The following is a 15,064-nucleotide window of genomic DNA, read 5'->3' on the forward strand; positions in this document are numbered from 1 at the left end:
TGACGCAAAAGTGGTTTTTCCCATATGGTAAGGCGAATGCCAGTTGGGAAAACAACATATAGGCCACCCGTTATGGAATACCACCCACTCCCCTTCGGCCTTGGATTAACTTGCAAAAAAAGAACACTTTTACTTGGATAATCGACACAATACGAATTTTACACTTCCATGTAGAAAAGGACTGCACGCAATGCCAACCAATTCGCGGCAAGAAAACATCTTCCTAGAAAAAATGCCCCTTGAAATGTATAAAAAGTGGGTATACTTCATTTTGTACATATCCTTCTGGGCGGTGTTCTTTACCTTTTATTCCTTTTTAAAAAAAATGGCTGCCCCATTTGATTTCTTCGATGCGTTTTCGCAACACTCCTGAGGTCAGATGTACGGGCACACGTGTTCCTATCGAAGGCATGCATAATGAGGAGCGGACGAGTGATGATTCTATGCCTCCTCATACTTGCACAGATTGACCTTTACGCATGTGCTAAAATGGTGCGCAAGGGAGGCTGCACTCCCTTTCTTTCGAAGGCCCCCCAAGTGAAAAGAAAAAAAATGAAAGTTAACCTCAAAAGTGGGTGTACCTATCTAACTGGGATTAAGGTAAAAAAAGTTGTCCACAAAAATGTTACGTGTGAAATGGGGCTACCTTAAATGATGAGCAGCGGGACCGTTCCTAATTTTAGCACTTCATCTCTGCGCATCCCACTACATGTCTTAATTTTTCCACCACTTTTTTATTTTCTTTTTTCGCTAAACGTAGCCAAGCGGCAGCATCCACCTGGGGAATTACATCGGGTGCCTAAACCCAATCATAAACCTGGAAGCCAAAAGGAACGCCCACTTCGAGAAAGGAAAAACAAAAAAAACGGTGAAGATATACAAAATTATACTAATAGCAGATTTGCATTCCTTAACAAGCTTAGATAATCTCCCCACGTTGAGAAAAAACGTCGTCGATTCGGTTAACACCATTCTCTCTTTAATTATAGACATGTATGTAAAAAAAAAAAAATACATACAGGTTTTCATAAATAATGTAAAATTAGAGCATCTGTTGCAATTGGGCAAGACGAATCAGCTGCTGAAGGAAGAAATGTTCCAACAACTCACACGTGGCAATACTAACCGAGTTTGCCAATTTTACTCATTTTTGAAAAACGCATCAGGAAATGAATCTTCATATGTGAAGCATAATAGTGATACCTCCCACACGCAGAATATCCCATGCAGTGACACAGATACACCGTTCAAAATACACTTAGAAAAAAAAAACGAACAGAATGAACGAACAAAGATCAAAAAAAAAATAAAGCAGAAACATTATTTCTCCATATTTAGACAGTCGGACATTGCACAACATACGTCACTCTACTATTTGATAAACTCCTTCACGTCCGTTAACATGCTGAACAAACATGTGCATGTGAAGAACGTGCCAAAAAATAAATCCGTGGCGTTACTTTCTTACCCCAATTTAATGCTAGCAGATATTTTGCTATACAAACCAGATTACCTAATAGTAGGAGTGGACCAAAAAAAAAACGCCGAAGTGATGAAAACAATTTCGAAAAAAATTAATTCGTACTTTCCCCATATGATAAGTTTACCAAAAATATTCCCCTCCAAATTTTATGTCCAAATAATGAACCTTGATGGACAGCAAAAAATGAGCAAACATAGCAGTGATGACCTTCCTGCAAATGTTAAAAATGCACATAACATTATTTACCTCTTTGATGAAAAAAACATAATAGAGGAAAAAATTAAAAAAAGTAAAACGGATAATTACAACGAATTAATTTACGCCCAACCTGACAGGAAAGAAATTAACAATCTTATAAATTTGTTCTTCTTTTTTTACCACTACAAAATGGGGGGGTTACCTCTCCATCTGAGTGAACCAGGCCGTGACGTGTCACCCCTGACCCAGCTTGCCGATAAACTCTTCCAAACCAAACAAGAGCAAACTAAGCACAATAAATGTACATCCTTTTCCGCTGCTTCAAAAGATGAAACAAATTACAACGACCATGTTACCTCTTCAGAGAAGGTATACCCCCAAGTGGCCATGGACAATAAATGTGAGGAAGAAAAATTACATCCCTCACGAAATAACATAAACCCAAACATTAACCCCCAAATTGGAAACCAAATTTTATCATGCTACAATAATAATTACGCCACTTTCAAATATGAATTGTCACACCTGATTTATGAGCACTTCCTTTTTCCCAAATATGTCTACTCCGTTCTCCAATCGGACGGTGGTAACTTGGTTAATCATGTTTTGAGGGAAGGAAGGAAATGCCTCTCCCGCAGGGCGGCCAAGACGTTCAAGGTGAGTGACGCGTCCGTAGATGGCTTCACTCCGCTTTGCCACATTGCCGTATTACCACATCACCCTTCTCTTTTCCCCCCACGCAGAATTTCAAAAAAAGGTTAAACATTTAACTAGTCGACCCAAACAGAGGGGAAGGTCTGTCTACATACGCTCATCCCAGCTGCACACGTGAAGGAACATCTGGGACGAAAAAAGTTAAATCACGTTAACACACCGTTAAGGAGACATGGCAGGGCACTCCTCAACACCGCATGATATATAACGCGAAACGGGGGGTATAAATAAATTAATCAAAAAAAAAAAAAAAAAAAACAAGAAAAAAATTTAAATGAATACAAATGACCAAATTAACTAAAAAAAGATGCCCCTCTACAGGCATAACTGCACGTATGCCCCAACACATATGTAGGGAGGAGGTGCTCGTCTGTTTGTACATACATATGCCTGTACAAACATGCAATTACGAATTATTACAAATGGTTAACAAAAAAAAAAAACAAAACGGAAAAAAAAAATGCACGCGGGAAGCCGCTTCATCCCACCCCACATGTTACCTACACACATGCAGGGTCGCAAACGGGTGACAAGACTACCCGTACATCCCTGCAAAATTAATTCACTGGCAAGCTGTCCTTATTCACAAAGGCGCTGCGTCTCCCTCTGTATCACCACCTACGCCACCCTTCCGCTGAAGCGCCTCCTGGAATTTCCGCATCGACAGGATGGCGCTGTCCACCTTGTCAAAATTTAAAAAATTTGTACACCCCTTCACATACAACTTTAAATTGCTTTTGTTCACTTTTTTTAATTTTTTTAAATTTGTGTATCGCATATTATCAAGATACTTCTTAATGCAGCAATTTACATCAAATTTGTCATTAGCATTAATTATCATATTTGTTGTGCTACTATTTTCTGCAGTTTTTCCGTTGAATTTTTTTTCACAAAATGATTTCTTCCCTATGGGTACATCTTCCCCATTGGGAAAATATTCTGTGCCATTTAATGTACCATTTGATCTACCATTCATACTCATTTGTTCGTCGACAAAATTTTCTTCACCATTTGGATGCAAGTCAACACGTTGATCCGTTTCGATGCTGGAAAGATGATAACTGCGCACAATGTGCCACTTCTTTCGCTTCCTAATATTATTGTTCGACGCGAAGCGAATGTTGTAATTTTTTTTATTTTTCCATATTAGCCATTTTTCCGAATCGGCCAAGTTGTAATTTACCCCGTCGGTGTTATTGCTACTACTGCCGTTATTCGCTACAGCCAAGGGGTGAACACTGTCATCGTCTTTACAATCTCTACACGTTAGCAACTGTAGGAGTTTTTTCTTCTTGTAACTGAAGGTTGGCTCGTTCTCATTATCCTTTTCTGAACTTTGTTCCTCCTTCCCGTATACACTGACCTCATTATCGCTCACCAACTGTATCGAACTTGTGTCGAAAAAATATTCACTTATATTTGAACTTACTGAGAAGCTCCTCTTAATTTTTAAAACCTTTTTTTCCCTTTCACTTCCTGGGTAGATTTTCCTCCTCCCTTTAAAGTTTATCCTCTCATTCGGATCGTTATCATAATTCACATCATTGTCCGATTCGTGCTCCCTATCGCCTTTCCCTCCTTCTGCCATTCCGTTCTTCCTATATGTGTAATTCTTTGGGGAAGCAAAACCCTGATCGTTGTATTTGTCACCACGTGGGGGATCCCTCTCCGATCTGTGCAACTCGTCATTTTCTTCTTCTCCTCCTCCGTCACTATCACTTGCAAAGCGGTTCGAATTTTCTACACACTTCTTTCCTTTCAACGTAGCAGCCTTATTGCTTCCTTCCCCCATTTTGGAACAAATACCTTTGTCCACCCTTAACTCCTCTTTCTTTATTCTCACTTGCGACGTTTCTCCTTTCCTCCATTTATTATTCTTGCCGCGTTGGTTATCATCCATGGAATGGGGTTCATTTTGTTTCTCAGTGTCGACTGCATATGCACATGTCTCTGTTGGCTCCTCCTTTGGGTTCGCATTCTTCGATTTCTGTTTCGCTTCCTTCGCATTTTTTCCCCCTTTTTGGTTCTTTCCCCGTGCGGTTTCTTCCACGCCATTTTGCTTAGCGTCGTCTCCTTTTTCCTCCGTGACCACTGCTTCGCCTGTCACTTCAAGTGCAGTTCCACTGGATTCTTCCTCCTTCCCCTTAACGCTTGGCTCTGTCTCCCCCTTCATTTTCCTCGAGTTGCTAACTTTCCTCTTCCCCTTGTTGTCCCCCTCATTCTGCTGCTCCTCCCTTTTCTGTTCCATTTTCTTAAACATATTTTCGTAGTATTGAATTTTTTTCAACTCCCTTGCGCTGAGTTGCGGATTAAACATTTCGATGTCCTTCCCACTTTTTTGAGTACCACCTTTTCCGCCTCCTGCGGCGGCTTCTTTTCCAGCCCCAGCTGGCCCTACCACGTCGACCTCATCATTATGATCATTTTTTTTCTTCTTTCCTTTCCCTTCACCTACATGTTGGTTTCTATCCCTTTTCATTCTGCCACTTCCTTCTGGCCTGAACGGCTAGCAAGCAAAAGGTGTCTTCTCTTTTATTTACGTGACGAAGGGGAGAGTGTTGTAGACTTGTCTGCTGGCCATACGCTGGCTAACTATGGGGGGTACCCTGCTCGAGCGCAACGTCGCACATTCCCCGAAAGAGGTAGGAAAATGACGTGGAAGCCAACAACACACCCTTTTTCCTTTCCCCTTGGGATTTCCCCTTCTGTCGTATGTAGCTTTGTATAAAAAGGTTCGTTATTCTTGGTAATACATTGTAGCTTTTTCAAATTTTTTTTCTTTTACTTTATCCAAAAATTCGCGTGTATTTATGTAATATAAACATGCCTTACGTGTTTGTTATTCCCTATTTTGGGGTGCAAAAATTAAGTGGGCTGAAGAAAACGAGCTATTTTCTTGCATTCACGAAAAATGAAAAATCGTTTTTCCCTCTTCCTCTCTTCGCGTTTCCTAATAGGGAAGCAGTTGCCCTGCCGGAATGCTTGTTCGCTTTCTTCTTCCCCCTAATGTAGGCGTATTTATCACAAATGAAATGCCTTTTAACTGTGACATAATATATGGCGTACCATTTGAGCAACACAGCGTCGAATGCTACATGCTTAAATGCATATATGTAGCTAAAAGGTCATTTATAGGTTAAAAGGAAAAAATACGTGCTTCCTCGTTTGGTTTTTTTTCACCTTTATTTTGGTATATATATTTTTTTTCTTCTTTTTGAACATCTACAGGTCAATTTGTGCCTCCCCCCCCAAATGACACTACTATGAGGACTCCAAAAAAAGGGAGGGGAAAAAAAAAGAAAATTTATCCTATCTCATTTTAATTTACAAAACGGGAAAAATATACAAATGTAAATATTTTTCCTTCCAGTTTTTTTTCCCTTTTTGTACATATCTGCCTATGCATTTCCTGGTTCGACGCGTTCATTGCAACAATACCGTTTTTCATTGTAATGCCATCAATGCGGAAAAAAACCGCTGAACACAATTGTGGCTTTTTTTTTTTTTTCGCCGTCCCTCGGGAAACCACAAAAGTTGTGGGCGGGAAAAAAACGTTATGCATAAGTCGATTAAAAGCAAAAAAAAAAAAGAACACTCCTTTAAAATTGCAAAGTTTAAGAAACAAATTGGTAAAAAGAAAAAAAAGGGAACTGGTCCATTTGGATAAATTATGCCATGGAAAGAAAAATGAGAAAAAAAGTACCCTCCTGGCTTAACTAAAAAAATGTAGAAACAGAAAAGATAATTTTTTTCCTGCACGTACTAGACTTAAATGATTAATTTTGTCCATCTTCCCTCCTCATGACGTTATTCACATGAAGGAAGAAAAAACGCATCTTATCTTAGCACATAACAACTACTGAACAAATTGATCATCAAGCATTTATACACGTATATATATAATGTACATCGCAACCTGCTGAGATGATTGTTAAGGGACAAAATGGTTCCCTTTTTTCTTTTTGCAGGGGTGGACAGAAGTTCATTTAAAATGTGATCACCACGTCGCCTTTCCGTAAGTGGGGAAATTAAAAGCGGAATGAAAAAGGTGCGATTTTTATGTGGGTATCATTTCACCCCTTTTTTCAATTTTTTACAAACCTAGTAATGTCAAAATTGTCTATATGCGCATATCGCGCTGCAGTTTAACAAAAAAAAAAAAAAAAAAAAAAAAAATTTGTCTGTTTGATTACATCACGCAAAAAACCTCCTGTCAGTTATTACAGGTGGAAAAGGAAACATATGTAATGAATGCCCCTCCTTACTGAAGAAGGACAACTATTATATGAAGTAACTACGGGGGGTTGATGACACACTCATATTACTAACAAATGGGTGTCCCTCCAATATATGCACAAAATGCATAACATACGTGCAAAATATGCTCCTGTCTTATCGCATATTTATAACTACTAATGTGTCATTATTTTTTCTGCCCACAGGGGGGTGGGGTCTAAAGGGTGCAATTCGCCCTATTCGTACGACGTTGTAATGCGACATGACATCTCTAACAACTCCAGTCAGCTAACTTAAAAAAGGTACGTAATGCTTCTCACCCTTGCCCCTTTGCAAACTATAAAAAGGCCACTTCTTCTAATAAGCGCCCTGTTGTTGCATTCCCCAATGGGTTTAATTCTAATGCAGATCACATATCACTTTAACTTCTTCTCCTTCTTTTGAACTGCGCTACGGGGGGGCTTGTTCCCCTTCTTAGCGCCATTACCACGTCGTTCACCTGCACCGTTCTTATTCTTCTGCCAGTTGTTTTTAACCCCCTTGGCATTTTTCGACTTGTCCATTTTCCCCTTGCCGTTTACCAGCACGTTCAGCTTCAGTTCTCTTATAATGGAACGAAAACTTTTGAGTTTGCTTTTTTCGTCCTGTTCATCGCTCTTTTGGCTTTTCTTTTTGGCTTTGCCGGTTTTCTGCTTATCAGTTTCCTTTTTACGTGCGCCCTTCCTATCGGTGTCCTTTTTACGGGTGCGCTCCCCTCCAGCATGATCCTCGCCACTTGGACTCCCACCCGTGGAATCACCACTTAACATGTCATTCTTCATGTTTAACTTCCGTAGGTGCAGTTTTTCCTTGTTGGTAAGGAACCACTCCCTGGGTGGCCTACTCATAATTTCGTCCTTAAACTGAATGAGGTTTTTAATTTTCTCGATCGACTTGGTGGCTTTATCGATTTCCTTGTTTTCCTTTTCCTCCTTTATCATTTCTTTAATTTTTTTTTTTTTCTTCCTAAGTAATTCATCCCAGTGTAAGATGCTATCGTTGGATATGTTCCTCCTAAATATTTTAGCATTTTTACTTTTTTTCAATCCTTTAATGATTTTTTTCACATCCGCTTTTTCATTAGGTCTGTAGAGCGTACTCGCCGTGCCGTCTTTGCCTATCCTTGCCGTTCTTCCAATTCTATGTACATATTTAATAACGTTGGAGGGTAGGTTATAATTTATGACGTAGAGAATATGATCTATGTCTAATCCCCTAGATGCCAATTCAGTACATAATAAAAAGTCCACTTCATTTTTCTTAAATTTTAATATGGATTCTATTCTCTTCTTTTGAGTAAGCGAACCATGCAACTCGGCACATTTGAAGTTAAACAGGGAAAAGATTAAATACATCAAATGTGTCTCTTTTTTTGTCTTAAAAAAAATGATGGCATGATTTTTATACACATTACTGCACAGATGTAGTAAAGCTGCTCTTCTATACTTCTCATTTACAATGTTTACAAATTCTTGATTTAATTTTTCTGAAATTTTAAAAGACTTTAAGATTTTTTTATTACTAATACAACTGGGGATGACTTCCCCCTTTGCATCTACTTTCCTATTATCTACCCCGCTTTGTATAAAAATTGGGTTCTTAAGAGAAAAGTTAGCTAGCTCCTTAATATCCCTAGTTAACGTAGCTGAAAAAAATAAAATCTGCTTCTTAAACTTACACACATCTAACACTTTTAGGCATTCCTCCTTGAAACCCAACTCCAATAATTTGTCAGCTTCATCGAACACTACCACTTCTAGGTAGTTTATAAAATCGCTAGACGAGTTTAACAACAAATCTAATATCCTTCCTGGAGTGCAAATGAAAATGTCTTTCTTCTTTTTGTACTCATACTCCTGTTGCTTTACATCTATGCCTCCACAAAAAAGTGAATAAGTAATTGACACATATTTTGTCATACTTTTCACAACGTCGTAACATTGGAGGGCCAGTTCCCTCGTTGGTAAAAGTATTAAACTTTTTGTTATGCATATGCTCTTCGGATTATGACTTCTCATTTTTACGTTGGGACTGTGTAGCAGCCGTTCCAATATGGGCAACACGAAAGCCAGCGTTTTTCCTGAACCTGTCTCAGAGTTAGCTAAAATGCTCTTCCCTTCCAGGGCTAGCGGTATCACGTCACGCTGGATAAACGTGGGATTGTTGAACTTGCCCTCGTAGAGCACCTTCAGGAAGGGCCTTGAGATGTACAGGTCACTCCACAGCGTATTCCGGTCGATGACGCTGCTGCTGTTGTGGTCTTTCGGGTTGTCCCCACAGTCGTTTCGTACATTCTCGTCATCACTTTTTGCATCCCCACTTTCGACCCCCACATCTTTCATTTCGCCCTCCTCCACTTTCCCACTTTTAGCATCCATCCCTTCAGCCTCCTCGTCCATCTCGATATTCTTCCCTTCCATTTTCTCTTCCTGTTGATCGTTCCTTTTCTCTACCTTCTTTTCGTTCGCTTGTTCCCTTTTAACCTCCTCGTCGACTTTTGTCCTCCCGCTATGGTGGCAATATTTTATAATCCCCCTAAGCATCCTTTTCCTTACATGTACATTTCAGTGCCCATGGAAATGTCCCAATTTTTGTACTTTCTTAACATACCTTTGGAAGAACAAGTACCTGCACAATGAAGATACGCTGCGAAGGTTGACTCACCAAATATATGTTAAGTACTACCTTTCCATAAAACTCCTTCACCGTTCCTTTTGTCTCACTTTTTCTTATGCTTCCTCAAGGGGAACCTTCTCACGTAGCGAACAATTTTGCTGCAACGCGGGGCTACTTCAATACATCCTCTTCCTTACTGACCTGCTATTTTTGCATATGACAATATTTCTCCCAACTGAATTGTTCTCTATTTGGTGAAGAACAATTTTGCTTTATATATTAGATAATGGATCCACAGGACGTGGGGGTAAAAGCTTTCTTTGGTTCTTTCTTCCAGCAGTGGGGCTACCTGCGCAATTGCATGCTTATGTATTTTTTTTTTTTTTTTGTCCTTTTATTGATGCCTTGACGAGAGCTCCCACGCTAGGAAAAATTCCTCGCATTTGCTTCAATATCTTCTTTCAGTTTGCCGCTTTTAAAAAAATTAAAGAGAAAAATGGGAAAAATAAATAGCGGCGCAAATTGGGAAACGAGCTTTACAGGACTTCTATAACCTCACAATTTAATGCTGTTTCCTTGCTTATATGCTTTCTCTATTTTTTCATTTTGCGCTTATCAGAAGGGAGCTGATAAGCGTGGAAAACGAAACATATAAACGTTGTATGTTCAGCGTCACATGCACGTATTTGTACTTTTCCCTTTAGGCTATTTTTGCCCCCCTTTTTTTTCGACGAATTATGCACTGAAGGGTGGCGCCCGGATCCCCCGAAAGGTGTCGTTATCGCGGCAGCGTTGCAAAATGGATGAAGGGAATTTTTTTTTTTTTTTTTCTTCTCAATGTTCACTATTGCATTATGTTAAATGCGTAATTTTTTAAAATGGCATACTTCTCATTTTTAAGCCATTCGTTAGATAACCCATTGGTTATTCTTCCTACACGCGGTTGAACAGTTTTTCCCCTTCCCTCGTTGCATTCCTACAGTATGTGCTTTCACACCCTATGAGAAAAGCGCGTCCGTCATCAGTTCTTTGGTATAATAGGGAACGTCCATAGCGATACTTCGGCAGATTACGTTGCACATATGTTCGCCTATAAGTGACGTCCATTCGAGTGACTTCCCTTCGTAGGACGAAATGGTCTCTCCGCCAGTCGGAAATAACACAGCTGAACGTTCCACTCACAAGTTAGGGGGGGAGGAAAACTACTTCTCTACGTAATAGCTGCCAAATTAACGCACCATAAACCGAATCGAGGTAAAGTCAAAGCCAAAACGTGCCCAACGGAACGATGCTACACCTCATGGCAGCAAACTTCAGAGGGGTTTCCCCCCGGATGGGGAACCTACTCACATGCTTCACGAAACGTTCCTACGAAATACGACCCGCGCGTAAGGCACCCCTGTGTAAACACTTCTCGACTGAGACAAGTCCCCCCTTTGCCGACACGGTCCTACCTGAAAACGCCGTGACGTATGATACCCCCAATTTCCACTTCATCATTTACGGCATCCTACACGGACAGATAAATGAAAAAAAATGTAGCGGTAAGGACGCCACTGAATTTTTAAGCACAGTAAAACCGCATTATGTCCTCCTAGAACTGTGTCAACAAAGACTAAACAGAATAATGGACATCCTTTCGAATCGAGAAAAAAAAAAAAACTACGAAAATAATTACAGCAAATTTACTTACCTGCCAAGAATACATAATGGCTTTTTACAAAATGAATTCTTACCCATTATTGAAGATGCCGTAAAAAATAAAAGGAAAATATTTCTGCTCGATAGGAACATGGACACCATTAGAAATCGACTCGATTCTAGACTCCTCTATGACACCAGTGCTTACAGAAAATTCTTCACGTACTGCATTGAATCCATATCGCTAAGGCACTACTCCGTTGAAGAATTTACCAAACTGTATAAACAGTATGGTTCGTCGACGGCAACTGATAAGGAAGCAGCAGAAGAGGGAGGAGATAAACAAGGTTGTACCACTACACCGCAGGATGCCGATCAAAAGGGCGAAAGCGAAATTTGGAAAAAAATAAACCTGCTAGAGACGCTGAATGAAAGATTGAAAGATCTGTCGAAGCCAACGTACGATATACTCGTGGAGGAAAAATGTAAATACATGGCAAACAACATTTGGTGTTTCCTCCTAAACAATGAGGAACATTTCTTTGAAAAAAATCCCGTAAAGAAGACCATTTTTATCCTATGCAGTGCGAACATAGTTAACAAATTGGTGCAGGAGATGGACAGTGCATATATCAGTCTATGTAAAAGGTATGAATCTAATCTAAGTAGTAACAGTATGGAACACCTAGTATTTGAAAATCCGTATACCTCCTACGGAACGTATGTAAAACCACACTGGCCCCTCATTTTTATCAAGTACTATTTCATTCCTTCCTTCATTTTATACGCTACACTGAACACATTTTATGCGCTCACTGCATGGATTTACAAGTCTAATTTCCAGAGAACTTCTTCCCCTTCGCATACGATCATAGACATAGAGGTGTAAGAAAAGGGGTGAATTGAAAATGGTCCACTTTTTTCTTTTGCTTCCCTTCCCTCTTGGGGATGGACACAAATTGGTGTGGGACTTGGGGGAAGTGCGCTCCTCCAGGGTATATGTGCCTAACTTTTTTTTTTTTTTTTTTTTTTTTTTTTTTAATGTTAAAATTTTACGAATTTCCGATTTCAATTTTTTATTTGCTTGAAACCGGTGGGTGACCAGATGCGCGTCACCCAACGTGACTTATTTTAAAGGAAAGGTACCCTTCGAAAAAGGGGGAAAAAAAAATCCTTTCTTTCGTTTCCCTCCAATTCATCACAATCGTTCTGCAGACCCCCGCGTGTGCACCTCCTCACGACCTTACACTGCTTGCTGAATACGGTGTGCCAATTTGTAGACCTCATAAGGGGCCTTTTTATAAGATTCCCAATTTTGCTTTCACCCGGAAAGGGCCGATAATTTTTAACGTGACACTTCACGTCTTACTCCTTACAAGTGGAATAAAAATGGAAGATACACTTTTATATGAGAAGAAGTTGTACCTTTTTTTTTTCTCTCTTTTGGGGGGACGAAGAAAAAATGACAAATAAACTGCGTAAACTGTGCAAAGCGGCATTTTTTTTTTTTTTTTTTTTTTTTTTTTTTTATTTTCTCTCCCGCTCGCTCAGCACAAGTGCTACAATTCAGTACGTTCAATTTTTTTGGTTTCCACTGGCTCTGCCCTAACCCCGTGAAAGCATAACTGCACGTTTTCTTCCTGCAGTTTCTTTATTTTTTTTACTCCCTTTGTGCCTGGTTGTTTTATTTTTTTTTCACCCCGTTATAGCATCGGCAGCTGCTTACCCATCCCCAAATTACGAAACCCTTCTTTGAAGCAATTATCCGGCACACGGCACACATTTTCGAGAAGCCCGGGTGTAATATACATGTAGGTACTGCGCTGCGTGCACCTGGTCGTATTCGCAGCTTCATGTCCACATGTTATGTGCTATACATGCTAGCTTCCAATCCTCCCCGGAACGTATGAATGAGCATAATGCGAACGCGCGTTACACGTGGAATACCACACCTTTGATCTTCGTACGACAAAATGGATTCAACAAATAGTAGTACCAATGATGGCATCAAAAAGAAGGGGAAATTTATAGTCTTTGAGGGGCTCGATAGGTTGGAAAATGGAAATAAAATGAACTTTTCAATTTTTTTGACAAGATACCTACGGCGAGTGCACCCATCCACCCGTGTGTGGTGTATTTATTGGAGTCTTTTTTGCCTACACGCAGTGGTGCCCCCTTTTTCATTACAACCCACTTTCCTGTTAGATCTGGAAAATCAACTCAGTCGAAACTGCTAGTGGAGCACTTGAGGAGGAAAAATGTGGAAGTCAACCATTTGTGTTTTCCAAGTAGGGCCCTAACGCGCGTTATGAACGTGTCCACTGGCCAACCGGCCAATCGGCCAACCAGCCAACCAGCCAAACTGCTCATCTGGGTAATAAACGAACGAACCATCCCTCCCCCCTTAAGACAGGGAAACCCCCACGGGACAAATAATCGCCAAGTATTTGAAAATGCAAAACGACATGACGAACGAAACAATCCATCTACTCTTCTCGGCAAACCGATGGGAACTAATGTTATAAAAAAAAAAAAAAAAAAAAAAAAAAATGTATCCTTTTTTATATTCACCCACGTTCCATGTCGATACGCGGGTGTGCGTGACCTTTTCGGAATGCTCCTCGTTGTGCAACTGCCTCTTCTGATCGTACTTCACTTCATTCACGCAACAATTCACTTAATTTTCCCTGCTTCCCTTCGCATTTCCCATTTCAGGGGTGAAATTAAGCGCCTGCTGGCCAAGGGCGTGTGGGTCGTCTGCGACAGATATGCTTACTCTGGGGTGGCCTACTCTGCGGGAGCACTTGTAAGACCACATGTGCTAACATGCATACTTGCGTGGAAAAATCTACCCCTCTTCTTTTTCTTCCTACAATGTGCATACCGCACTATTATTTATTTTTTTCCCCCCATGCAGAAATTGCCCAAAGCCTGGTGCATGAACCCCGACCAAGGCCTCATCAAACCGGACGTCGTTTTTTACCTCAACGTTCCTCCCAACTACGCTCAGAACAGATCAGAATATGGTACCCTCTACATACCTGACGCGATTTAAGCAGAAGCATTTGCTATAGCACAAGGCGTGACAAATGTGGCAACTGCACCAAACTGTGTATACACCCATTTTCCACCTCCGTTGCATTTCCCCCCCACGAAGGTGAAGAAATTTACGAGAAGGTCGAAGTCCAGAAGAGGATATACGAAGCATATAAAAATTTCTCCCAAGAGGATTATTGGATAAACCTTGATGGGACCAAAAACATCGACGTAAGGGGAAGAGTACCTGCTTTCATAATAGGACGTTTTCATTTACAAGGGGCTTCCATAAAAGACCCTTTTCACTTCAAGGGGTGAACCGACAAGTGCAAATAGGATACCTCACATGCTAATCCCATGCTAATCTTTCCCCCTCGCAGGACATACACCAAGATGTTGTAAATGAGATAACAAAACTGGAACCAGTGCATGAAGAGCTGTTCACATTTTTGTGGTCGTAGGGGAGTCCACGGGTGTGACGGAATCCCTCACATGTGCATGCACCGATGTGTGCATGGTGACGCTTTGGAAAAATATAAAAAGATGTAACGGTGTGTACCGTATAGGTCTAACAAAACCGTCATCACACCCGCGGCCTTTTTTGTTTTTAATGTATGTTATGTGCCCCTTTGTGAAAATGTTTGCGTGAACGTTTTCGTCATTTCTCCATCTCACTTTTTTATTTTTTTTTTTCCAAGAGCCGCCTTCACCGCATGTACCACTTTAAAAAGGGGTAACAAACCTACTTCGTTTTTACGTATTTTATCGGCACGGTAATTCCTCAATGGGTTAATTGCAAAATGGGTCCAAAAGAAGCACCTCGGGGTGTTACTTCGCAGCAGTGAACTCCTGTTAGACGCGGCGAACGAAACGGGGGGGGCGCACAGCTAATTTGCACCACCCCAGGAGGCGCAAAAATAGTGAAAGAAAAAATAAACAAAGGAAGCGAAAAAAATTCTTAAAAATGTACCTTCAAAATGGATGCACAGTTAAGTGTACAATTTTTCTAATGCTTGTTAGGGTGGACGCACATTGCCCTTCGACCCACGTTTGAGTAGGTCTGCACAAAAGGGGGGAGAAATAACTAAGTGAAGTGACACA

The 15,064-nt window shown here is 40.5% G+C and overlaps 5 protein-coding genes across 5 annotated transcripts; 3 read left to right on the top strand and 2 right to left on the bottom strand.

The window, feature by feature from the left end:
- Positions 1-135: 135 nt before the first annotated feature.
- PCOAH_00051470 (Tryptophanyl-tRNA synthetase) lies at positions 136-2,451 on the top strand (the record flags this gene model as incomplete). The annotated part of the gene is made up of 3 exons (XM_020061927.1): positions 136-600; positions 761-2,338; positions 2,425-2,451. 3 exons carry the CDS (start codon positions 418-420, stop codon positions 2,449-2,451), a joined length of 1,788 nt encoding a protein of 595 aa, XP_019917478.1.
- A 527-nt stretch (positions 2,452-2,978) lies between these two features.
- Positions 2,979-4,874, bottom strand: PCOAH_00051480 (Uncharacterized protein; the record flags this gene model as incomplete). The annotated part of the gene is made up of 1 exon (XM_020061928.1): positions 2,979-4,874. The coding sequence occupies one exon, from the start codon at positions 4,872-4,874 to the stop codon at positions 2,979-2,981; it is 1,896 nt and encodes a 631-aa protein (XP_019917551.1).
- A 2,173-nt stretch (positions 4,875-7,047) lies between these two features.
- Positions 7,048-9,213, bottom strand: PCOAH_00051490 (Uncharacterized protein; the record flags this gene model as incomplete). The annotated part of the gene is made up of 1 exon (XM_020061929.1): positions 7,048-9,213. The coding sequence occupies one exon, from the start codon at positions 9,211-9,213 to the stop codon at positions 7,048-7,050; it is 2,166 nt and encodes a 721-aa protein (XP_019917670.1).
- A 1,361-nt stretch (positions 9,214-10,574) lies between these two features.
- On the top strand, positions 10,575-11,816 carry PCOAH_00051500 (Uncharacterized protein; the record flags this gene model as incomplete). The annotated part of the gene is made up of 1 exon (XM_020061930.1): positions 10,575-11,816. The coding sequence occupies one exon, from the start codon at positions 10,575-10,577 to the stop codon at positions 11,814-11,816; it is 1,242 nt and encodes a 413-aa protein (XP_019917512.1).
- Positions 11,817-12,623: 807 nt separating this feature from the next.
- PCOAH_00051510 (Thymidylate kinase) lies at positions 12,624-14,424 on the top strand (the record flags this gene model as incomplete). The annotated part of the gene is made up of 7 exons (XM_020061931.1): positions 12,624-12,977; positions 13,133-13,215; positions 13,337-13,445; positions 13,643-13,733; positions 13,845-13,953; positions 14,085-14,194; positions 14,344-14,424. The coding sequence occupies 7 exons, from the start codon at positions 12,901-12,903 to the stop codon at positions 14,422-14,424; spliced, it is 660 nt and encodes a 219-aa protein (XP_019917818.1).
- Positions 14,425-15,064: the final 640 nt, after the last annotated feature.

This window comes from Plasmodium coatneyi, chromosome 14 (genome assembly GCF_001680005.1).
Source record: "Plasmodium coatneyi strain Hackeri chromosome 14, complete sequence".
Lineage (NCBI taxonomy): Eukaryota > Apicomplexa > Aconoidasida > Haemosporida > Plasmodiidae > Plasmodium > Plasmodium coatneyi.